General features: G+C 39.9%; 1 protein-coding gene across 12 annotated transcripts in view; it reads right to left on the minus strand.

The window, feature by feature from the left end:
- Positions 1-26,104, minus strand: part of LOC126267304 (uncharacterized) — a 124,413-nt gene that overhangs the window by 77,326 nt on the left and 20,983 nt on the right. For 10 of the 12 annotated variants that reach the window (XR_007548986.1, XR_007548987.1, XM_049972381.1 and 7 more), the window contains one exon: positions 11,170-11,240. The exons of 1 other annotated variant lie outside the window; for it this stretch is intronic. Coding sequence is in view for 9 of the 11 variants with exons in the window: in XM_049972381.1 (XP_049828338.1) it covers positions 11,170-11,240 (71 nt within the window). In the remaining 2 variants the exon portion in view is untranslated. Of the gene's footprint in view, positions 1-11,169; positions 11,241-13,323; positions 13,452-26,104 lie in introns of those variants that run through there. One more of the 12 variants, XM_049972389.1, reaches the window with a different exon arrangement.

Raw genomic sequence — 26,104 nt, forward strand, 5'->3', positions numbered from 1 at the left:
TGTGAAATCAGTGATTGTCTCATAACTTAAATTCTATTGTTGACAAATAAACAAGTATAAATTCTGTAATAATTGTAAACATTTGGAAGACAAAGTACTAGTAATCTTAAAGTATCTATTTAGCTCTATTCAATAACATGTTAGCAAAACCAGCCCTTAATTAATTCCAAAGTAATTAACAGTTTTGTCCAAAGTATTGTTTACATAACTCTATTTGTGATTTCATGATTTAAACAAATAATGCGGCCTAACTGTTGCAGCAGAAGAAACTGTTAAAAGGAACCAATGTTTTGACGTATTCAGTTAATTTAATGAGTTAAGTTTTACTTGTAATTTCTGTAAATTTGACTTCGAACAATGTGTAGTTTCATCACCTATTATTGTGATGATATATAAGGGCTTGATTTTTGATCACGAGACAGTCTACGACCAAGTTTCAGACGATTAATCTGTGCGAGTTAAAACGACAACAATGCTTCAAATTAACTGTGGGTCAAGTGTTAAACAATTAGTCTGTGTATAAAAACAGTGACAGTGTCTGCTCCATACATACCTGATTATTGTTCAAGAACTGTGAACTTTGTGGTTAGGTTTTACTGCTCATAGATGTTCAACAAGAATCTATTGTAGCAGTATGTGGAGTTTCACCTGATAACTATCAATGAGTCTTATCGAAGGTTAAATAATAGTGCACTGGCGATATAACTGTGTAATATTGGGGGTTGTGAAAAGTGAAAATTAAAGTACTGTAAAACGCAACTGTGCACCTGTCAGCTATATGATTTATAGTAGTGTGTGTCTGAATCCACAACCCATTTTTCAGCCAGTGTAGCAACACAGTACGTCGACACCGAGGACTATCAACGATGATAAAAGCTGGTGGGACCACCAAATAATCACTTATAAACATACATTATGATTGTGCTTGGCAATCAGATGATGTCTCTATGTCTAGCATTTTGGTAGGTGCAAGGCATGATGCATTTGCATACATGACCCCTAAATCCATGATGATGCCAACAGATGGAGTGTTGTCATGCCCCAGAAGCTGAAGAGGTTGTGGAAGAGTGGCTTCTAGACATCTTGTGGTAGTGGCTTCTGAATCTGCTGTGATAGCAATTCACTGATCTGTTTGGTGAGTACATCAATCTTGGCTGCAAGATTGCCAAAATGTGTGCATGTTACCATCGCGGATGATATGCTGCTGCATGACAGTATCACTGCACTCACCTGGTATCATCACATCCATTATCTTGTCGGGCACGTCAGCCACTGCATATGAGGGCATTGCAGTTTGTGATGCTATAGCAGCCTTTACTTGCAGTGATAGGTGACTACTCTATAATACACAGGGGAAGTTATTGGGTACAATACCAGTGTTGATCGTCCTCCTCAAGTGACTCAGGTACAGCAATGGCTTCCAGTCTCCCATGTCTTCCCCAATAAAAACTTGCCTGATGCACTCTTCTTGATATCCAGGGACTCTGTGAATCAATACCGTCTTCAGTTTACATAGAGAAACAGGGCAGATTCTCCGTATCTCAAGAAGAGCATGTCAGGCAAATTTTGACTGAGGAAGACATTGTACTTTTTTTTGTATGTGATGTGGTTATCACATCTTCAATCTCTGCAGCAGACTAGTGGCCTAATTGACTCACCATTATTGCAAACTTTATAGAATCCAGTGTGATCCCTGCATTATGGAAACTGGTCTCCACTTGTGCAAACCACAGCACAGGGTTGCATGCTCAGAAAGGCAGTAAAAACATGGAAAGTTTGAAACCAAAAGTTCTGTCACCCACAGTATATCAGTCATACTACAAGGCTTGGTTTACTAGTAGCTTGAGTTTTGCCTGTGCTGTAGTGCAGACTAGATCATATTAGGGTCGCCAGTTGTTATGCTGGCTGCCAAATCTGGCATCTAAGTTGCATGTTCACAGTCTATCCTGGATGGTGCACAAAATATAAACTCTCGTAAATGAATGAACAATTCTTTATTGCTTACACAGCTTCAGAGAAGTTTTATGTAAGTAGATCTTTCCCCAAGAAAACATGAAACTCATAACCAACTAAGTAAAGTAATACGCTATATGAAAACAATAGTAAAGCAGTCTAAGAATAAGCACATTCCCAAAAAATAAAACAGCCCCTCTGGTGGTTGGCATAAAAATGTTTTGTACAGTTGTAATGTAAATAAACACACTCATAAATGACACAGTATAACACAACACTGCAGAAGGAGGACCGTAATCTTGGTTGCTAAAATTTTTACAGGTCTGAATATATGGGGTCTCTTGTTAGGTTGGATGTAATTATTGCTTGACAGCCCATTTAAGCCACTGAGAGTGTTGATTGGAGAATAGTAGGGTCCAAAGAGCAGCTTTGTATATAAAGGTCAATCCAACTACAGCCCTGTATTAGGCTGGGTTCACAAGAGTGGAATATTTTTGGAATGGCAGCTGATTGGTAGATAGACACACTGTTATAGCACGTGGTTAGATGTAGCAGTTCACACAGGCTAGAAGTCTGGCTGCAGAATGTTGCGACTTGCCAGCCAAATCATCCATAGTGAGATGGAAAATGTGCAGTGACAGCCACAGTGCAGTGGTCTATGAGAATCAGTTGCACAGTTCACAGGTGTAGAAATAGGGGCCACCTAATGGCACTCAGTATAGAGAGCAGAATGGCCTCATGACAACAGGCAGTATTGCACACTCAGTTCTGTTTATGCATCTGCAAGTGTTTTCCACAATTTGTCCTCTAGATATAGAGAAAATAGGCACAGAAATTTTAATAATGGAGGCAACGAAAAGGCTTTATATTTGGGACATAAGAACTTGAATACAGGGATAGAAATAAGAAAGATATGGCATGGCATGAAAATTACTGTAATTATTGCTGAATTTTACAGAACATTAAGGTGGAGAGAGAAAATCTATTGGAAAGTATTTATTTTCACTTCTTCATTAATATAATAATATTCTGGATTCCAGAATCAGTCAGAATGGCAATAAAATTAGTTATTTAATTTCCCCAAGAGGGCTACACATTTTTATTAAGAGAATTTTAAACAGTGACAAGTTTTGAGAAACTCCTACAGTTCTTTTATAGGTGACACATTACACCTTGCTTCACCTGACAAAATGTAGCAAACAGCCTAATTTAGTTGCAGTTATGTTAGAACACAGTAAAGAGTCTTGTTAAACAAGTAACTAAGGAGAAAAAATATCATACATTTATGAAGAATCATGATGATGTGATTTTCAAAGTATTCCCTGCAGAACTGATTGATGGTGGGATACCAGTAAATATGTGAAATATATTTGCAGTCTGTGAGCCATGAACCTTGCATTGATGGGGTGGTTTGCGCCTCAGCAATACTGATACCCATACCACGTGTGCAGCCACAACGGAGGGGTATCTGTTTAGAGGCTGGATAAATATGTTGTTTCTGCAGAAGGACAGCAGTCTTTTGAATAGTTTCAGGGGCATGAGTGTGGATGCCTAGTAACATCAACCAAAATGAACTTGCAGTGCTGGTACCATGATCTGCTGAAAACAAGGGGATACTACAGCTGCAATTTTTCCCAAGGGTATTCACCTCTGCTGTACGGTTAAATGATGATGGTATTCTGTTTGGTAAAATACTCTCCCATTTGGTTCTCCACGAGCATACTACTCAAGATGATGACATCATTAGGAGAAACAAAACTGGCATTCTGTGGGTCAGAGCATGAAACGTAAGCTCCCTAATTGGACAGGTAGGCTATAAAATTTGGACAGGGAAATGAACAGTTATGAAAAGGATAGCTTGTTACTCACCATAAAGGTGAAATGCTGAGTTGCTGACAGACAGAACAAAAAGACTATTGCACACTGGGCTTCTGGCCAAACCATTCTTCAAAAAAGAAATGAAAACACACATCTTCACATAAACAGGCATACCTCATGCACACATGACCTCTATCTCTGGCCAGACTGCAATTATTGCACTGAACAAGTACTGAATGAAAGCAGCAATCTGTAGTGGAGCAGGAAAGGGGGAGGGATAGCAATGTATAGGTTTGGGAGAGAAGAGTGCCATCTGGTGGAGTGTGCAAGGACTAGAAGGTGGCAGGACAAGGCTGCCAGATGCAGTGTCATCAAACTTTGGAGGAGGCAGAGGGAAGGGGTGTGGGAAAAGGAGAGAAGTAGAAAGTGGAAAAGACTGGTGGATGTGTTGGCAGAGAGTGATGTATAGTGAGGGTGACGGGACATGAATTGGGAGGAGGTAATAGAACAGAGGGATGGCAACTGTTGGATAGAGGGTGTAGGGGACAGTAAGTTATTATAGGTTGAGGCTGAGATAATTTTGGGAAAAAAAGACTGTGTGTTGTAAGGGTAACTCCCATTTGCAATGTTCAAAAAAACTGGTGGTTAATGGGAGAGTCAAGATGGCCCAGGTTGTGAAGAAGCCAGTAAAATCAAGTATGTTATGTTCAGCCGCATGTTGTGCCACAGGTTGGCCCACTTTCCTCTTGGCCATAGTTCGACAGTTTGCCATTCATCCTGACAGACAGCTAGTTTGAAGTAATACCAACAGAAAAAGCTGTGCAATGATTGCAACAGAGCTGGTATGTGCATGGCTCCTTTCACAGGTGACCCGGTTGCTGATGCGGTAGGATAAGCCTGTGACAGGACAGAGTACCTGACGGCTCAACACAAAAGCTCTGCCTCAAGTACAGATAGTGTTGAGGATCAGTGGACAAAGTTGAAAACCATCGTACAATATGCGTTAGATGAGTATGTGCCAAGCAAGATCGTAAGAGATGGAAAAGAGCCACCGTGGTAGAACAACCGAGTTAGAAAACTGCTGCGGAAGCAAAGAGAACTTTACAGCAAACATAAACATAGCCAAAGCCTTACAGACAAACAAAAATTACGCGAAGCGAAATCTAGTGTCAGGAGGGCAATGCGAGAGGTGTTCAATGAATTCGAAAATAAAGTACTATGTACTGACTTGGCAGAAAATCCTAAGAAATTTTGGTCTTATGTCAAAGCGGTAGGTAGATCAAAACAAAATGTCCAGACACTCTGTGACCAAAATGGTACTGAAACAGAGGATGACAGACTAGAGGCCAAAATACTAAATGTCTTTTTCCAAAGTTGTTTCTCAGAGGAAGACTGCACTGTAGTTCCTTCTCTAGATTGTCTCACATATGACAAAATGGTAGATATCGAAATAGACGACAGAGGGATAGAGAAACAATTAAAATCGCTCAAAACAGGAAAGGCCACTGGACCTGATGGGATACCACTTCGATTTTACACAGAGTACGCGAAGGAACTTGCCCCCCTTCTTGCAGTGGTGTACCATAGGTCTCTAGAAGAGCGTAGCGTTCCAAAGGATTGGAAAAGGGCACAGGTCATCCCTGTTTTCAAGAAGGGACGTCGAATAGATGTGCAGAATTATAGACCTATATCTCTAACGTCAATCAGTTGCAGTATTTTGGAATATGTATTATGTTTGAGTATAATGACTTTTCTGGAGACTAGAAATCTACTCTGTAGGAATCAGCATGGGTTTCAAAAAAGACGGTCATGTGAAACCCAGCTCGCGCTATTCGTCCACGAGACTCAGAGGGCCATAGACATGGGTTCACAGGTAGATGCCATGTTTCTTGATTTCCGCAAGGCATTTGATACAGTTCCCTACAGTCATTTAATGAACAAAGTAAGAGCATATGGACTGTCAGACCAATTTTGTGATTGGATTGAGGAGTTCCTTGGTAACAGAACGCAGCATGTCATTCTCAATAGAGAGAAGTCTTCCGAAGTAAGACTGATTTCACATTTGCTGCAGGGGAGTGTCATAGGACTGTTGCTATTCACAATATACATAAATGACCTTGTGGATGACATCAGAAGTTCACTGAGGCTTTTTGCAGATGATGCTGTGGTGTATCAAGAGGTTGTAACAATGGAAAATTGTACTGAAATGCAGGAGGATCTGCAGTGAATTGACGCATGGTGCAGGGAATGGCAATTGAATCTCAATGTAGACAAGTGTAATGTGCTGTGAATACATAGAAAGATTGTTCCCTTATAATTTAGCTACAAAATAGCAGGTCAGCAACTGGAAGCAGTTAATTCCATAAATTATCTGGGAATACGCATTAGGAGTGATTTAAAATGGGATGATCATAAAGTTGATCGTCGGTAAAGCAGATGCCAGACTGAGATTCATTGGAAGAATCCTACGGAAATGCGATCCAAAAACAAAGGAAGTAGGTTACAATATGCTTGTTTGCCCAGTGCTTGAATACTGCTCAGCAGTGTGGGATCCGCAACAGATAGGGTTGATAGAAGAGATAGAGATCATTTAGTAATCGCGAAAGCGTTACAGAGATGATAGATAAACTCCAGTGGAAGACTCTGCAGGAGAGACGCTCAGTAGCTCGGTACGGGCTTTTGTTAAAGTTTCGAGAACACACCTTCACCGAAGAGTCAAGCAGTATATTGCTCCATCCTACGTATATCTCGCAAAGAGACCATGAGGATAAAATCAGAGAGATTAGAGCCCACACAGAGGCATACCGACAATCCTTCTTTCCACGAACAATACGAGACTCGAATAGAATGGAGAACCGATAGAGGTACTCAGGGTACCCTTCGCCACACACCGTCAGGTGGCTTGCGGAGTATGGATGTAGATGTAGAATAGGAAGTGGTGTGTGGGTGGATTGGGCACATCTTGCACCTAGGTCTTCCATAGACATATGATCCATGTAGCAAAGGGCTGGGATTGGGAGTGTCATAGGGATGACCTAGGATGTTGTGGAGGTTGGGTGGTCAATGGAACACCATTTGGGAGGGGTGGAAAGCATATTGGGTAGGATGCCCCTCATTTCAGGGCATAATGATAGATAACTGTTACATTCTGGGTTGGTATTGGATGATGAAGTGGGGTGCTCCTTTGTAGCTAGTTCTTGGGGAGAATGGGGAAGATTGGGAGTGTGTGGGGATATGGCATGGGAAATCTGTTTGTGGACTTGGTCTGGGGGATCCTGCCTGTCAGTGAAGGCCTTTGTGAAACCTTCACCATACTGGGCAAACGAGTTCTGTCACTGCAGATATGACACCTCCAGGGGGCCAGGCTGTGTGGGAGGACCTTTTTGCTGTGCAAATGATGATAGCTGTCAAAGTGTGGGTGTGGTTGGTGGATTCAATGTCGACAGAGATGTGGATGGAGCCATCAGAAAAGAGGAGATTTGCATCCAGGAGCGGTATGCTGGATTGAGGAAGACCAGGTGAAATGGATGGGAGACTAGGTGTTGAGGTTGAAAAGGATTGAGGAGAGTATGTCTTGGCCTGGAGTCCAGTTCATGAAGAAATCATGAATGAACCTAAACTAGACTATGAGCTTAGGAGGATAGGAAGGTTTCTTGTAGATAGCCCATAAACAGGTTGGCTTAGGAGTGTGCCGTATGGATGCCCATAGCTGCAAAGGAGAAGTAGTTGTCTTTATGATAAAGTTAGTAAGATGAATAAGAAATGAGCTGTGGTTTTGGAATCTGAAGGGTGCTAGGAGAGGTGGTGTTAAGCAGTGGCCAGACCAGAGGTATGCGGGATGTTGGTGTATAGGAAAGCAGTGCTGATGGTGAGGAGTAGAGATCCAGGAGGTAAAGATTTGGGGATGGTGGAGAGGTGATGGAGGAAGTAGTTGATATCTTTGATGTGGGAGGTTAGATATTGGCCAACTGGTTGGAGGCATTGGTCAATGAGGGCTTAAATTCTTTCAGTGGGGGCTAGGACTGTTGAGTTTGTGAATTTTGGGGAGCATGTAGAAGGTGGGCATGAAGAGTATCATAGGGATCAGGAGGGAAATGGATTCAGGGAATAGGTTCTGGGCAGGGCCTAGGCTTTAAGCAGGGATTGGAGGTTATGTTGGACTTCTGGGATGTGATCAGTCTGGCAGTGTTTATAGGTGGAAGAGTCAGACAATTGGTAGAGGCCTTCTGCCATGTAGTCATTGTGATTCAGATTGAAAATGGTGGAATCCTTGTCTGCGAGTACCATGATTAGGTGAGAGTCTGTTTTGAGGCTGTGTGTGACTGCCCTTTCTTCTGCTGAAATATTGTTGTTCTTAGGAAAGGTCTTGAGGAAGGATGGTGAGGCTAGGTTGGAGATAAGGAATTCCTGTGATGTGACCAGGGGTTGTTGGGTGGGAAGGGTTAAGATCATGGCTGGACGTTCATATGAACTGGTAGAGGCAGGTTTCAATGTTGGGATTAGGTTGCTTTAAGTTGGAGGCGTTAGTGGCAAAGAAGTGTTTCCAAGGAAGGGATCGGGAGAAAGAGAGTAGATCTTTGACAAGTCCATAATGGTTAAATTTGGGTGTACAGCTGAAGGTGAACTACTCTCTCTCTCTCCCTCACTCTCTGTCTCCCAATCCCCACTATGGAAACACTCCTTTGCCACCAATCCCTCTGACCAAAGCCAACCTAATCCAGCACTGAACTGTGCCTCTCCCGGTTCATACGACCATACAACCATGATTCTCCCCCATCACATCTAACCCCCCCCCCCCCCCCCAATTGTCTTAGAGGAGTTCATTATTTCCAACCTGGCCTCATTGTCTGTCCCCAGTTCCCTCCCTAAGAACAACCTTTCAGCAGAAGGAAGGACAGTCAGTCGTACACAGCCTCAAAAAAGGTTCACCCATTTTCTTTACGAATCACAGTGACTACATGGCAGAAGACCTCTGTTAATTATCTGACTCTTCCACCTATAAACTCTGCCAGATGTCCAACATAATGTTCAGTGCTTGCTTAAAGCCTAGACCCTTCTCAGAAACTCTTACCTGAATCCATTTCCCTCCTCACCCCTATAACACCCCTCACACTCATTAACTACATGCTCCCCAAAATCCACAAACCCAACAATCCTGGACACCTCATTGTAACTGGTTATTCTGCTGCTACTGAAAGAATCATTGACCATCATTGACCAACACCTCCAACCAAATGCCAAAAATCTAGCCTCACTCACCAAAGATACCAGCTCTCCACCATCCCCACCCCTTTATTTCCTGTCCCTCTAATGTCACTGTTCAAATGGTTCAAATGGCACTGAGCACTATGGGACTTAACATCAGAGGTCATCAGTACCCTAGAACGTAGAACTACTTAAACCTAACTAACCTAAGGACATCACACACATCCATGCCTGAGGCAGGATTCGAACCTGCGGTCATAGTGGTCGCGTGGTTCCAGACTGAAGTGCCTAGAACCGCTTGGTTACACCGGCCGGCTGTCACTATTGACACCACTTCCCTACACATCAACGTCCCTCATGAACATGGTCTTGCTGGTATTCACCACTACCTTTCCCATCATCCTTCACACTCCAAACCTACTACCTCATTGCTCATACACCTTACTAGCATTATCCTAACAGACAACTACAACCACTTTGAAGGAAAGGTACACAGCCACAGGCACCCAGATGGCCCCATCCTACGTTAACCTGTTTGTGGCTCATCTAGAAGAAACCTTCCTAGCCTCCCAAAATCCCAAACCCCTGTTCTGGTTCAGGTTCAACGATGATATCTTCATGATCTGGACACAGGGATGAAACACTTTGCCCTCATTGCTTCACAACCACAAAACCTTATCCCATCCACTCCACTCCTCAGCCAAGGCATGCTATTGTCCTAAATATTGACCTCAACCTGTCTGATGACTCCATATATAAATATCTGTCCATATCAAGCCTTCTATCAACAGTACCTGCATTTTGACAGCTGTCATACCTCCCATATATAAAAATCTCTCCTAATGGTTGAGGCTACAAATGGATAATACATCTGCACTGACAAGCAAATCCTTACCCAGTATGCTAAAGTTCTTACTGTGGCCTTCATAGGAAGCCTTTCCCCTTAAACCTAGTCTGCAAATATATTTCCTGTACCATATTCACATATATACCTTTAATTGTCTGATCACCCCGATGAACATCTGCATAAGAATACCATGATTTATGCACAATATCACCTCCAACCACAATAACTTAACCATATCATTCACCAATGCTTGACTAAATATCAGCATGGCCAGAAAGGAGGAACATCCTATCCACATTCCTTCTCAGTTCCCCCAAAGTGGTATTCTGCCATGCTGCCCAATTTACAACATATCCTAGTCCTTCCTTACACCTTACCAACTCCCAAACTCTTTCCACATTGACCATACCCCTGTAGCTGACTCAGGTGCAAGGTTTGCAACCAGCACATCCTGCTCCAGTCGTATCATTGGCATATCTTATACTATCAGGGACAGAGTTGTCTGTGAAAGCAGTCATATCAAATACAAACTCTGCTGTAACTTTGGCACTACATTTTATGTGGGCATAAACATGGATCAGTTGCTCATCCATCTGAATGGTCACCTGATACCTTGCCAAAAAGTGGAACTGATCATCCAGAGGCAGAACACACTACTGATCACAAAATGCTTGATGTCAATGTCTGCTTCATGATACATGCTATCTGGTTCCTTCCCTCAAGAGCAGTTTCTCTGAAGTTACATAACGGGGTACTATCCTTGCAACAGATATATTAATCCTCTTGGCCTCACATAGTACTAGAACCTCGTAACACACACACCTCCACCCTTCGCACCTGACTTTAGCTTTGTCATCCTCTTCCCTTATTCAATCTCTCCCTCTCAGTCCACTCCACTATGTCATTGCATGCTGCGTATAACTACCCTGTGTGTTTACCACCTCTCCCTACCAGCTGTCAGCCACTCTTCCCTCTTCCCTCTCAAGCTCCTCTTTTTTCCCCTTAACCTAATCAAGTTGACATGTTGATGTGTATGTGTGTGTTGTGTTAGCTCTGGAGAGGGATTCAGCTGAAAGCCAAGCAAGGTTCTCAGTCTTGTTTATGTGCTTGCAGATGACTAAACATCTTGACTATATACTGAGCTGTTACCTTTACTCCTTCCGCTATTTACAGTTTTTTTTTTTTTTTTTTTTTTTTTTTTTTTTTTTTTTTTTTTTTTTTTAAGGAAAGACCTCATTAATAGCACACTTTACAAATTATATAATACTGTAATACTGCCAGGTGCAGTAACTGTAATTTAGAAAAAATGGGTTGTAATTTGGATTGAAAGTGCAACACAGACTTACTTGTTTCTTACTGCTGTCACTCTTTTCATAATCTTTTCCTTCTTTGATGTCTGCTTTTTTGAGGTACATTGCTATCCACCAGAAAAAAGAAACAATGTTAGTAACATTCAATAATATTCTTACCTCAGAGGATGAGGCCAATTTTAAACTGTATTTCAATTTTTTAAGCTATTGACATATCAGTGTGACAGTTTGCTGTCCAGTCCTAATGTTTAAATCTGATGCAGTAGTCAATTCAACATAGTGTCTCTCTTGTTGTACATTAAAGGTACAGGAAACAGTAAATTATTTGTTTCTGTCCATGGATGTCAAAATGACTGCAATGATGTAACTAATGGGATGGTGATTAGTTTATTGTGTTCCATTGTTCTCGCCATAAAGCAGTAGCATCAGGGTTATGGAACAAGTCACGATAATAGATGCTGTCAGGAACTGATTTGGTACACTGATCAGAAATTAATTACAACGAAAATTTTGTGAACTAATTATGCTTACATAGGCAAAATACAATTAGAAGAAAGCCGCTACATTGGATTGAAACTTCTGCTTCTCTAATTGTAGTAAGTGGTTGCCATTTTCATGTTATTTACACAACTACACTCATAATTAACAAATAATTATATTTATATACAAGTTTTTCAAATGGAGGTTTGTATACAGTGGACATTACAATTTATCATTCTGTTAACAAGTGATTTCCATTTTTAGTCTAGAGACATTATCTGACAAAAAAGTGCTCATAAAGGGAGGAGGAAATGTAATGAAACTTTATCGGCCAAGAGGATAAATGATGTAATTTTAGTGATTGTAAAACTTAACCAATTTATGTAGAACTTGGCAGTACGGGCCCACCTCTAAGTATAACACTGCACCCCATCTGTCCTGAATACATAAAGTGGGGAAGGGTGCCATAAAGCAACTGCATCTTCCCCTGAGACAAGCTGCTGCCCAAGTGTTGCAACTGATCCTCAGTATCCTGGATACTAGCAGCACTTGGAAGGAACTGACAGGTCCTGGGTATCCAGGAAACTGGCAATGGAATGGAGTTGACATCCAGTTTTATTGAGGATAGATCTGAGGATCTTGCTGACTACCAGAGTGATTCAATATCACTCAAAAGATCCAGGGAGACATTTGCCATGTGTGAACAAGCATTGTTAATGAATAATGAAAACCATCTCATCTGTAGTATTACACGTTTACTGTGTTACAACTGGGTTTGTTTGTTTAACATCATCAAGTTGCCTAGCTGTGCTTAAATCATGACACAAGTGGTCTGTTTGTCATATGTAACATTACAGCCAAACAAAAAAACACTGATTACAAACATTCTGCCTATCCCCTGGCAGAAGTACTGTGCATAGACACAGCATGTTGCGTACAGTCCTTACAGCAGTGATACACAGGATTTGTAGTACATTCTGTGGTATTACATATCACTCTGACAGAGAATGAATAATGCTTGTGAATTATAAAATATATAATGATTTAGTAATGGAAAATCCAGGATGCAGTGTAACAATGCTATGAAAAGGATAGTTGCTACTCAACACCTACCCGAGATGCTGAGTCACAGATAGGTACAATAAAAAGAGTGTCACAAAAGGAGCTTCTGGGGCTACTCAACACCTACCCGAGATGCTGAGTCACAGATAGGTACAATAAAAAGAGTGTCACAAAAGGAGCTTCTGGGGCACAAGGCCTTTGTAAAAAAAAAAAAAAATAGACAGACAGACACACACACACACACACACACACACACACACACCACACACACACACACACACACACACACACATGCAAATACAGCACAACTCACACACACATGACCAAACTCTCTGGCAGCAGAAGTCTGGCTTCAGCTGCCAGAGACTGTGGTCATGTATATGTGAGTTTTGCGTGCGTGTGTGTGTGTGTGTGTGTGTGTGTGTGTGTGTGTGTGTGTGTGTGTGTGTTTGTTTTTGACAAAGGCTTTGTTGGCAAAGTCATTTTGTGACAGTCCTTTTGTTGTGCCTATCTGTGACTCAGCACCTCCACTATACGGTGAGTAGCAACTATCCTTTTTATAATACTGACATAATGATTTGATATTTAGGAGAGCACAACTGTTGTGCAGTTTTACTATGTACATCTGTGTGTGATGAGTATACTGACGGATGCAGTTTCTTCACGTTGGGAAATTGTTGCTTTTAACTCCACAAGATGGGCACTTGTACATGTGCTACGCAGTAGCGTGGCAAGCCCAGAATAAATGTCTTCATTGTAACAGTGATGGAAAGGATCTGTGAAGAAACAGCAGAACATTGTAAAATTTGATTCATAACACTCATATGTCATATCTAGAGAGAAATTGATAGGCAGTGTTCCTGTATCAAGAAAGTTTCGCACAGAAGAACTTCTTTTATCATTATTGAAGAATATACATAGATTGTTGTTGAAGAAACTCTTCTTATATATTTATGAAAATTTAATGTTATCTTGAAAACCCTTTCTTCCAGCATCATTGGAGACTGTAGCAGAAAATGAGTCGAAAAATTTGCACAATAATGGTCAAGATATAATTATAGCTGATTTGCAAATCAGTACACAAAAAATAAATATTTTAGTAACAAATAACATAACAGGAGTGTTGCATCCTGGTGCCCCGGTGATATGATCTGGAATAATTAACGCTATAACTGGATCAAATTGTTAATAACAATTGGAAGTTGGAAAGTAATCAAGTACAAATTGAAATTTTAATAGGAGTTTTATTGGCAAGTTATCATTGTCGTTATTGACAAGTGAGTAAGCAATGCAACATTATGAAGAAATGAGCAGGTACGTACATGCACAGAAAATCAAACATTAAAGAAAAAATAATTTTGTTGATATGCAACAATCAAAAGTTTTTAGCAAAGGATCAATCATAGAAGATTATTAAGTCATTGAATAGGAAGATTGGTGGTATAATATAATAAAATGATAATATAATAGGATAGGGAATGAATGATAATAAAATGTTGGAATGTGTGGCTTTTTTAAAATGGATGAATTAAAGAGATTAATTCTTTGGCATGAAGGACAAGCACAATAAGCTAGGCATTGCCTGTAATGGGAAAGGAATCATTTTAGTTTATATTTATATAAATAAATCGTTTTCATAGTGTTTTATGCGTACCAATTATTAATATTATGTCCGATCGCCGTCTCCTTGACTGTGGCCGTGTTGTTATATTCGGATCTTCGTAAATTTTCCGAAGTACACAGGTGGGCTTCCGTTCTTCTTATTGCATTACTACTTGAAATAATAATAACTCTCACAAATATTCTGTTAATAAAACACTACTATATTTCTGTTCGATGCACATAGAAAATACACATAATGGCGGTCTGCAATTACTCGCTAAAAAATGGCGGTTCTCACTCGTTCACTCACTGAGCGAAACCTTCCTTCCAACAACTAGTACAAGAACAAAAACTGCTCTGTCTTTTAACATCTGAAAGTCAAAAATACCTGACAGTAGGCACAGGCTCTACGCTGGGCTACTACCACCTCATCTTTTCTCTTTGCTTTTAAAGAGGATGAAAACATAAACGTAAGAAATGCAAAAGGTATATCACAATTGCCCCCCTACTGTATACTGTCGGGAATAAGTCTCTTTATTTAGTGAGACAGTATACAGTAGCCTTATTTACCTTGGGGCTCATGTTGAGTCATTTGGTGCAAGTCAATGGAGTTTTAATACCCTTAAGCTACTACAAGTAAGTCTACAAAGTTCATTTCCTAGTTCATTACAAATTCATACATATAAATACATTCATGTACACTTATATCACATAACGACATTCACATATATTTATATTACATAATCGTATGTCCATGTTGTGCTAACGTCTTAGTCTGTGATTTTTCATTATACTTGTTAAGCTGTATGGACAGGGGAAAACTTTTACATTTCGTAAATTGTCCTCACCATGTTTTAAAAATTGTTTTTCTCACTGGCTTTTGGTTCATTGGCCGTTCTGAGAAGGTGTCTTTTCAGCACACGCTATCTCATTGTTCGCTGCGCTTATGGCTAGCAGCAGCCCATTGTTCACCACGCCCGTCGCAGTGACGCGAGCGCCACGTGAGCAGCAGCACTGTCCGCGCATCCATCGTAATGTTGCTCCAGGTTCATGAAGTTGGTGTTGTATATGCCCTCCAGTCCGGAGACTGGATACAACGGATTCAGCTCCAACGCTCAACCCGAAGAACACCAATACATCATCTCGCGCCTGGACGAGGTTTTCGTACAGCAAGGTGAGGTAAGGGCCGCACTGCAGAACTATTGTCTTCCGTTGTTCATTGTAGTTCAGCGGTCCTCACACCACAACTCGTGGTTATACGGATTTCCTCTCATTTTTCCGTCGCACACGCATCACACTCACTGTATTCACTTCGCCACATTGTAGCGTTTACTCTTACTACGGCTCAGCCGTTATTTTCACTATTATTAGGCCTTAACATTTTTGTATTACTTCACACGTGCGAGTGTTTTACTCGTCCGTCGCATTGCACTTCACATACATACATAAATGGTTCCTTTTCAAGAATAAAATTTCACATAAAATTGACAATAGTACATACATTTTACATAGACAAAAATGTTGACAATAATAAAGTCGACATACAAATTTACAATTCATACTCATTTCATATATGGACTCCATGACATGCACCCTCTTACACACTAATATGCAAATCAGAAGGAATCTTTAATTTATTCTGAATATTTGGGTTTCCTGTTCCTTTCTTGCAGGACCGACCTCCTGCGCGTTTTTACGTTCACAACTACACATAGAAAACAGTACATACATACATTTTACATAGACTTCAACATTGACAATAATATAGTTGGCAAATAAATGTACAGTCCACATTCACACTTCGTATATGGACTTCATGTTAAACAGCATCTTACACACCAATAAGTAAATTAGAAGGAATCTTGCATTTGTTCAGAATGTTGGCACCTTTTTCGTTCTTGTCTTGCAGGACCGACTTGCGCATTTTTACGTTCACAGATACACACAGAAAGCAGTACATACATACATTTTACATAGACTTCAACATTGACCATAATATAGTTGACAACTAAATGTACAATTCACCTTCAGTTTTCATTTATGGATTCCATGTTTGGTATCGTTTTACACACTAATAAGTAAATTAGAAGGAATCTTTCATTTGTTCTGAATATTTGCATTTTCTTCTCTTGACTTGCAGGCCCGACCTCCTGCGCGTTTATACCTTCACAAAACCACATAGAAAATACGTTCCAGCACTACTCACTACATGGAAAAAGAAGATTTGCTAAGGTCTGCTTCAAAGATCAAGCTACTTCTAAGATTGCTACTTGTAGTGCGTCGTTAGTGTACTTATTCTATCCGTGGCATTTGATAGACACCATACTACGTACAATATTTACAAGTGCTCGTTTGTGAGCGAGTGTGTAGGATGTTTTTCCTTTGACAATCCTGACTTCATCACTGCTTGTTAATCGTCGTAATATTACACATTCATGTACACATATTTCAAGTCATATTTCTGCCTTATTGATGCGACGACATGTACGTGTTTACCCTTTGTAACGTGTGGCCGATACTTTTACTGTATTTTTGCCATGTGTAATTCCACTCATAATTCATTCCCGCGAAAGAAGAACGTGCTTATGTTAAAGTACTGTTTTCGCTTCTGCGTGTGTCAAGAACTCAGTGTACAAAATATTGTTTCACTGCATTTTGTGCTCGTTCCTCATACAAATCGTATATCATACTTTCATTAATATTCACCTTATAGTTGCTGAAGCTGTAACAGTTAGTCGCTGAAGAAATATTTTTCATACTAATTTGTTTTACTTTCTGATGCCTGTGTAGCAGATCACTGTATTGTAGTGTACTTTAAATGTAGCGTGTACCTTTGTTACTATGGACTCCACTGTTTCTTCTTTATTCTTCACTGCTTCTTCAAGATGGTCATTTTCATAATTACTTACCGTACATACATCATCATACTTTGCTTTCCACACTCATACAACCATTCATTCTAAGACTTAAAACTATATAATCTATTCTTTCTTACATCGCCTTCGTGGCCCTTTCCTAGGCACCACTGCAAAATTAATCTTCATATTCATCGCCGTATATCCATGTAATTATTCATTAAAAAATCTTCCACATAAATCGCCATTTATACTCATGTATTACCTACAGGGTTCTTACACTAGAACCACCGCCCTATTTATTTCTTCTCGCAAATATAAATAAACTCATATTACTCTAATACACTTTCATTCTCTTCCTAGATTCATTCATGCATGTTATGTCACCACAAACGTAGATTAACTAATTAATACCACCAATCGAATCTAAAACTTTTCACACTCTCTCTACTTCCAAGTATTATCCAGCAGTGAAATTAATTTGTTTCTGTATATTGCTCTTTTTAAACATACAGTACTTACCTCAGTTATTTTGTTTTAGTTCATATAATTACGTTGTGTGCGTATTGGTTGGTTTTCGTATTTACTTAGCTTATCTCCCGCAAGTTGTACGATTCATGTTGACAGTTTTACTCAGCTGCTTATGCTTTTCGTATAAGGTACCATGTAATTAATAGCAACTAACATAAGTGAGTTCTGTAATAGCAAATTTGTGGGTATGTATTCTCCCTATGCGTCATGCTCGCTAATTCTAATGTTGTCTATAAAGAAGTGTAGTCTTATAAGTGCACAATTGCTCCTCTCGCTAAATCTCGTACGATATGTTATTTTGTAGTTTACGTCTCCGTCACACGCACTTTTTTATGTGTATATTTCATTCTACGTTTCCCATTGTCGCTGACTTGCGTACTGTATGTAAGCAGCTTAGTTCTCAATAAAGTTCAGTGCTAATCGTGTTCTTTTAAGTGTACATGTTGTTACTTTTCTTTTAAACTTGTCTTAATACTGTTGTATATAGTCTGATAGGAATATCTGTGTATATTTTCTTCTCCTTTGAATACTCATACTTATTTCTAACTATGTACATTCAATAGCCTAAGTTAAGTTCACAATTTTAGCGTATTCTACGCTCCTTATACTTTACTTGCACCGATGCAGTCCTTTTCTTAAAACTACATATGCTTAACTTAATGATATACTCTTAAAATTAGTGCTCTTTACACTATAGTCTCCATCTTGGGGATAAATGTCTGTGTTTGTTTTGTTTGTGTAACTGATTTACATTAGAGTAATGAACTGATAGGTACTTCATTTCATGTCGCTTCTGTTTTGTCCAGTTGGCAGCGCAGCGTGAATGCCGATTCGCTTAAATTCTAGAATGGTTTCCGTCGCAATGCGCAGTGTGTCTTTGCGCATCTAGCTGAGGACACTGAACTCGACCGTGCTTTTTGCCTACTCGACCCCTATGATCAGCTGTTAGCCGCTTCGTATGTAATTGTTGTAAGTACACTCCGCTCCAAGCGCGGCTGCGCGTCTCAGTACTCTTCATCGCTCGTGCCGCTAGCTCAAACCTCGCGCGCTTTGAATTCCTTTCTTTTCCATCACTCTTGTTTAATTATTTTTATGTATTGTAACTACGTAATCTAATGATTTTCACTCGTCCACTATTGTGTACAATTGTTTTCTTTCTTCCCATATATTTAGTGTTCTCTTAAGGAATATGAAAAAGTTTCTTGTGTTTCTATAGATATTTAAGTCTTAAGAAAGCTCAATACCAAAATTACAAGAACAACCTCTAACGACTAGGTTGCATTCTCATCTCTGCATTTTAGATAGTAGAAGAAAATTGAACATTCCTTATTGACTAAACAGTACAGTAGAAGAGGGAGAGGGTAACGAAAATATAAATATTGTACCCCCTAGCTGGAGAGGAACCGAGCGCCAATCGGTTTAATCGTCATAGAGTGACAAACCTCCTACCTACTTTTACCTTTATTATTGCTTGAATAATTTCACTTACCTTGGGTGTTGTTCCTTTCTCCTCAGTAAACAGGTCTTCTTTCATTTCTGTGTCCTTATCATACCTTAAAAATAGATTCCGGATGTGCTGTATGTGTAGGTTTGTTTCAGTTTCTACTTCCTCCTTTCCATCCCTGTTCGTGTTAGTGTTTATGTCGCTCATATTAGTACTGTGGCACATTGACAGTTCATTACCTTCTTCCTCTAGTCACGCTCGATTACTATTGCTTGGGGGTGGTAAAGGTATGGATTCATTCTCTGCCGTAATTTCTACTATGTTCACTGTATGTTCGCGTGCTCGCCAGTTCATGTCCCGGTTGTTTCGATTTGATTGTACTGGCTGCCTGTTCTCTCTCAGATCCCTGTGTTGCATATTCCGATCCTGGTAATTTGCATTTCCTTGTCGCCTGTTGTCAAAGTTTTCCCTCGGATTCCTAATGTCTCGGCCATTGCCGTACCTATGGGGCTGATATTTACTTTCGTACCCTTGGTCACCCTGTGGCTGGTGGGTAGGCCGATTGTACGGATTGCCGTTGTGACGCGGCGGTGCATACGGATACCATTCATTCATACGCACACGACCACTATAGTTTCCAAATCCATTGCCGTTACCATAGTTGTTCTTTCCGGTTGGGTAGTGTTCATTACCATTACGATAACTAGGCATGGCTTGCCCATCCTCATGAATCAGATCTATTGAGTTGAGCACTGAAAGAAAATACTCAAGGTCATATTCGGGAACAATTACTAATTTTTCCCTAACATTTGCAGGTATCTTGTTCTTTAAGATTTTCAATACATCTACATGAGAGATCGGATTATTCCAGTAACGGGTCTTGTTTAGATATGTTTCAAAATAGTTTCTTAGCCCCCCGAATTTTGAATGATATGGTACTGGGTTAAATACCTCTCGTCTTAACCTCTCCTGGATAGCTGTAGACCAGTATTTATCTAAAAATGCATTCTCAAACTGATCATATGTCTCGCAAAGTTCTGACATCTCCGTAGCCCACAAAAGGGCATCACCTTCGGTATGTCCTACTACATATTTGATCTTTTGAGCTTCTGTCCAAGTCCTCGGCAGTACATTTCTAAAGGCTCGGCCAAACACTACCGGGTGCATTCGCTTTTGCTCATTTGAGAATACGGGAAACTGTCGATGTTTTATTAAGCTCTCATCCATTAACAACGCTGTCCAGGAGGGCGGAACAGCATTTCCCTGCAGTGACGGTATATTTGTTTCACAAAAATTTTGCCCGTTGCTTGCGACGTGCGTCGACATGCGGTCGCGCGGCGTGGGTTGGGCATTGTTGTCCGCGCCACTGATTCCGCCCACTGGCGGATGGCTGTTTAGCGCTCCGCTTACTGTCCCCGGCGATGATATTACCGTACTTGGTTTGCTAACTATTTCGTCCCTTAACCTTTGTTCTACCTGTCTGATATCCTGTTCTATGCGTTTTAAGATTTCTTTTTCCTTTTCCCCCATTACTTCCTTTACTGCTTCCACATAAGTGCGCTGTTCACGTACGCATTTTTCTGCGAACGTTGTGTTTTCGTCCTTTGTATTACTCTTTACCGTTTCGTAAAGCTGCACAATGTCTGAGTTGATTCTCTTGTGTTCTAACTTGAGTAACCCTATCTCCACTGTGATTTCCTCTACATTTTCTGGCAAGTCGTTACAGAAAGAATGTAGTTTCGCTACTTCTGATTGTACATTGTCTAAGTTAACCTGCGTATTCTTTTGCATTGCCTGTAAATTCTCTTGGGTTTCTCTAATACCGGATAGCTCCTGTCGATATGTGTGTGTTAGTGTCTCAAAATTTTCTCTCATTATGCGTTTTAATTTCTCACCCATATCATGAACTGAAATTTGCACTTGTTCATTAATTTTCCTATCCACCTCCGTGGAGATTTGCGAAATCTGCTGTGTGAACTTCGTATCCATGTTATTGAGTTCTGTACGCAAACTTTGTACCTCACCTGAATGTGCGTCATGTTTGTATTTACCTTCGCGATCTCGGACTTTACTGTGGTCATGTCTGCTTTCATGTTAGTCATGTCTGCTTGTATTATGTCTAAACTCGACATCTTTGAATTAATTGTGTTCATGTTACTTTGTATAGTTTCTGTTAAAGCTCGAAATAATGCTTGCATATCTTCTCTATTCATTTCCAGCCTACGCCTGTCAGCATCTGCGTCTGTACTGCGCGTACTACGTTCATTTAAGATATTCTCCTGCCTTGAGTTGTCATTAATTTCGTCTATTGTAATCAAAGTATTGCTGGTAATGAAATGTTCTGTATTCACGGGCGTCGAATGCAACAATGGCATGTTGCGCCCAGCATCCAAATAATCACCGCTTAATGGTTCTAAACCACTCATTGTTGCGTTTTGTAAATGCACATCCACTACATTGGCATTTTGATTTTCGAATGACATTTCCTTATTGTTTTGACTCTCCATTATAGAAACTCTTAAGGCACTACAGTTATCAAAATCAGTATTTTCTCTCTTTAGATTTCACTTTCCTGGTACTTCTCACGCTAAAAATGCATATACAGCTGTATGTAATTGTAATCTCAGTTGTTGTTCGGTCAATATATTTTCAGTACTAATAAAGAAATGTCATTGTCTCTACTCGAATACAATAGCGTTAATCTCTGAAGCTTTAGGTTCTGGATTTTAGGAAATAGGTGTTTGGGTTTTCTAATATGCTTACTGGGAACGCATTTTCTATATGCATTGCGCGGTCCTACCTGATTGTTGTCTTGTAACTGTTACGTCCTCTATTGTGCTTTGTTGTACGTTCTTGGTATTGTCGTCCTCTTCCTTCTAATTTATTTATTATTTGCTTTCAGTATCACATCACCGTCTCCGTCACATCATCAGCGTACATGGAACATAAAGAAATTGTTAACATACATGTATATTCATTTTCCTAACAATACTAGTACTCGAAGTTTTGCCCACTACGTATCATCCTGTCACGGTCGCCACTTTATAATATAATAAAATGATAATGTAATAGGATAGGGAATAAATGATAATAAAACGTTGGAATGTGTGGCTTTTTTAAAATGAATGAATTAAAGAGATTAATTCTTTGGCATGAAGGACAAGCACAATAAGATAGGCATTGCCGGTAACGGGAAAGGAATCATTTTAGTTTATATTTATATAAATGAATCGTCTTCATAGTATTTTATGCGTACCAATTATTAATATTATGTCCGATCGCCGTCTCCTTGACTGTGGCCATGTTGTTATATTCGGATCTTCGTAAATTTTCTGAAGTACACAGGTGGGCTTCCGTTCTTCTTATTGCATTACTACTTGAAATAATAATAACTCTCACAAATATTCTGTTAATAAAACACTACTATATTTCTGTTCGATGCACATAGAAAATACACACAATGGCGGTCTGCAATTACTCGCTAAAAAATGGCGGTTCTCACTCGTTCACTCACTGAGCGAAACCTTCCTTCCAACAACTCGTACAAGAACAAAAACTGCTCTGTCTTTTAACATCTGAAAGTCAAAAATACCTGACGGTAGGCACAGGCTCTATGCTGGGCTACTACCACCTCATCTTTTCTCTTTGCTTTTAAAGAGGATGAAAACATAAAAGTAAGAAATGCAAAAGTTATATTACAGTGGCCAGCAACTGAGATTACCAGCAACTATCAGAATCAATGGCAGCTGCTGACCAACCTACAACAACCCAGTTTCACCACATGTAGTGACCTGGTTTGCCTTCAGCAACTTGACACAGTGAGCTACACAACTAATTCTGGTGAATTCCAGTGCTGTCTACTATTATGAAGGAGCATTTAAAAGATATTTTTAAAATATTTTCTAAAGAACTGAATGATATGCTAGAGGGCAGTAATGCTGACTTAAAAGCAGATCTAAAGAAGTTTTATATGAAAACAGATGAGAAGGGTGCTAAATTAAATACTAAGTTACATAAAACAAATGATAAAATAGGTGAAACGATCTCTGACTTAAATGAAAAAATATAGACTCAGGTTGTTTAGGCTGAGCAGGCTACTGCTGAAACAGATTTCAAGTTAGATATCACTAATAACAAGATAGATCAACACAGCGCTGACTCACATCAGGAAAAACTAGAAACAAACAATAATTATCTGAATCACAGTTCCCATTTCAACTTTATAAGAGGATAGTTACATTCTGAAATTATTAAGCAGTATGACTAAGTGAGTAATGATATTAATAAGCTGTTTAAAGATGTAAATAAAGATTTCAAGCAGACTATAGATTTTACTGAACAAAAATCTACTAACAATATTATGAAGAGGAAAGTAGCTACTCACCATCTACATCTACATCTACATCTACATGACTACTCTGCAATTCACATTTAAGTGCTTGGCAGAGGGTTCATCGAACCACAATCATACTATCTCTCTACTATTCCACTCCCGAACAGCGAGCGGGAAAAACGAACACCTAAACCTTTCTGTTCGAGCTCTGATTTCTCTTATTTTATTTTGATGATCATTCCTACCTATGTAGGTTGGGCTCAACAAAATATTTTCACATTCGGAAGAGAAAGTTGGTGACTGAAATTTCGTAAAAAGGTCTCGCCGCGACGAAAAACGTCTATGCTGTAATGACTTCCATCCCAACTCGTGTATCATATCTGCCACACTCTCTCCCCTATAACGCGATAATACAAAACGAGCTGCCCTTCTTTGCACCCTCTCGATGTCCTCCGTCAATCCCACCTGGTAAGGATCCCACACCGCGCAGCAATATTCTAACAGAGGACGAACGAGTGTAGTGTAAGCTGTCTCTTTAGTGGACTTGTTGCATCTTCTAAGTGTCCTGCCAATGAAACGCAACCTTTGGCTCGCCTTCCCGACAGTATTATCTATGTGGTCCTTCCAACTGAAGTTGTTTGTAATTTTAACACCCAGGTACTTAGTTGAATTGACAGCCTTGAGAATTGTACTATTTATCGAGTAATCGAATTCCAACGGATTTCTTTTGGAACTCATGTGGATCATCTCACACTTTTCGTTATTTAGCGTCAACTGCCACCTGACACACCATACAGCAATCTTTTCTAAATCGCTTTGCAGCTGATACTGGTCTTCGGATGACCTTACTAGACGGTAAATTACAGCATCATCTGCGAACAACCTAAGAGAACTGCTGAGTCACAAATAAGCACAACAAAAAGAGTGTTCCAAATAAAGTTCTCGACCTGTAAGGCCTTCATCAAAAATAGATCATACACTCCTGCAAACACAGCTCACACACATGGCTGCAGTCTAAGGCAACTGTACCCACACTATAGTGTGTGTGTGTGTGTGTGTGTGTGTGTGTGTGTGTGTGTGTGTGTGTGTGTGTCTAAGGGGGGGGGGTCATCATTTATTTTTAACTAAGGCTTGTTTGGCCAAAAGCTTTCTTTGACAGTCTTTTTGTTGTGCCTGTCTGTGACTCAGCATCTCCACTATATGGTGAGTAGTAACTTTCCTTTTCATAATAGTGTTACATTCCATCCTGAATTTTCCAAAAATTTGCTAAGGTACATAAACAGACCTCTGACAGTACAATTTGACTAAATGTTTTGAGGCAAAATGAAGACTGAGAAGTAATTGCGATCTCAGGCTCTACTCTTACAACAGTGGAGGAAAGTGTTGATATTTACAGTGAACAAAAGCTTTATCAAAATATTATGTTATCTGTTGAAATGCCCCTTTTGTCAGGTATTGTAGCTGAACATCCTGTTTGGTGGAGATGATTTAATTTTACCAATTTAGAAGTAGATGCATAAATTTTTGCTGTCTATTAACTCTTGATGCCAGTCTACACAAAATGCCTCATAGTTTTGTAAGACTGTGTATTTATAACTTAATAATAATGTTAAATGAGGAGACTGCTAACAAAAGGAAAAAAATACAGCTTGGCTGTACAGTTGTGGCAGCATAACATCTCTAACATGGTAAATGGAGGAGCCCTGCCCCACTAGGCAGTGGGAGTTGATATTCCCTGTATGATTGTAATGCTTACATGTGTTATGTATATGTGCTTAGTTATAAAGATGGTGGCAATCATACCTCTATGCTGTGTCACTGTTCTACTGTCACACTGCTGGTATCCAATTTCCCAAAGTGGTGACCCCAAATTTGCATGAGGCACCATGATTTTGCTGTTAAGTCAAAAATCTGCCACATCAGTTACTCCATTGAGAATGCTGCTATTACAAACGGTATGACCTCATCATTTCTTCAGCAATGTCAACAACATCTCTCAACAGGTGCTCATGAATTCCATGAACAATCCATATGTGAAATCACCTACTATATGTGAAGGCTTAGATGATACTACAGTGCAAAATTATGAAGCAACAACCTCTTCATCATTCATTGCATCTTTGGACTAACTTCACATCACCACTGATGCCGAGTAGTGAACTGTGCCATGAAAAGTTTCAAATTTACCAAGTGACTTCACAATAAACATTCCAGATTTGACCCCAAGTGAATCTATTCCTGGTATTTCAAACAAAAGTGCAGCACAGAGTCACAATAAACAATGTATGCCTGATTCCAAAACAAATTTTAATCTAAGTGCCTTTGACTTTCACACAGCACAAAACATTGCATGACTAAACACATGTTCCACAAGATAGATTACGACGTCACTCATATCCCAGCTGCCACAACCGACTTGATTCCGGACCAGCACCATGCTTTGTATATGGACTACGAAAACGTTTTTCATGACCTCGCTTCAACAAGGTCAGATACCATTGCTTTCTGACTTGAATGATGTCACACCCACATCAGCCACATGTTGAATAACTGCACATCCAAAATAAACTCCATGAGACACAGACAGTGCTACTGGATAACAAATGGAAAACACCTCCCTTTTTTATGGTGTCAGGACCTTACGCACACTCTCACAAACATTTC

This window comes from Schistocerca gregaria, chromosome 4 (genome assembly GCF_023897955.1).
Source record: "Schistocerca gregaria isolate iqSchGreg1 chromosome 4, iqSchGreg1.2, whole genome shotgun sequence".
Lineage (NCBI taxonomy): Eukaryota > Metazoa > Arthropoda > Insecta > Orthoptera > Acrididae > Schistocerca > Schistocerca gregaria.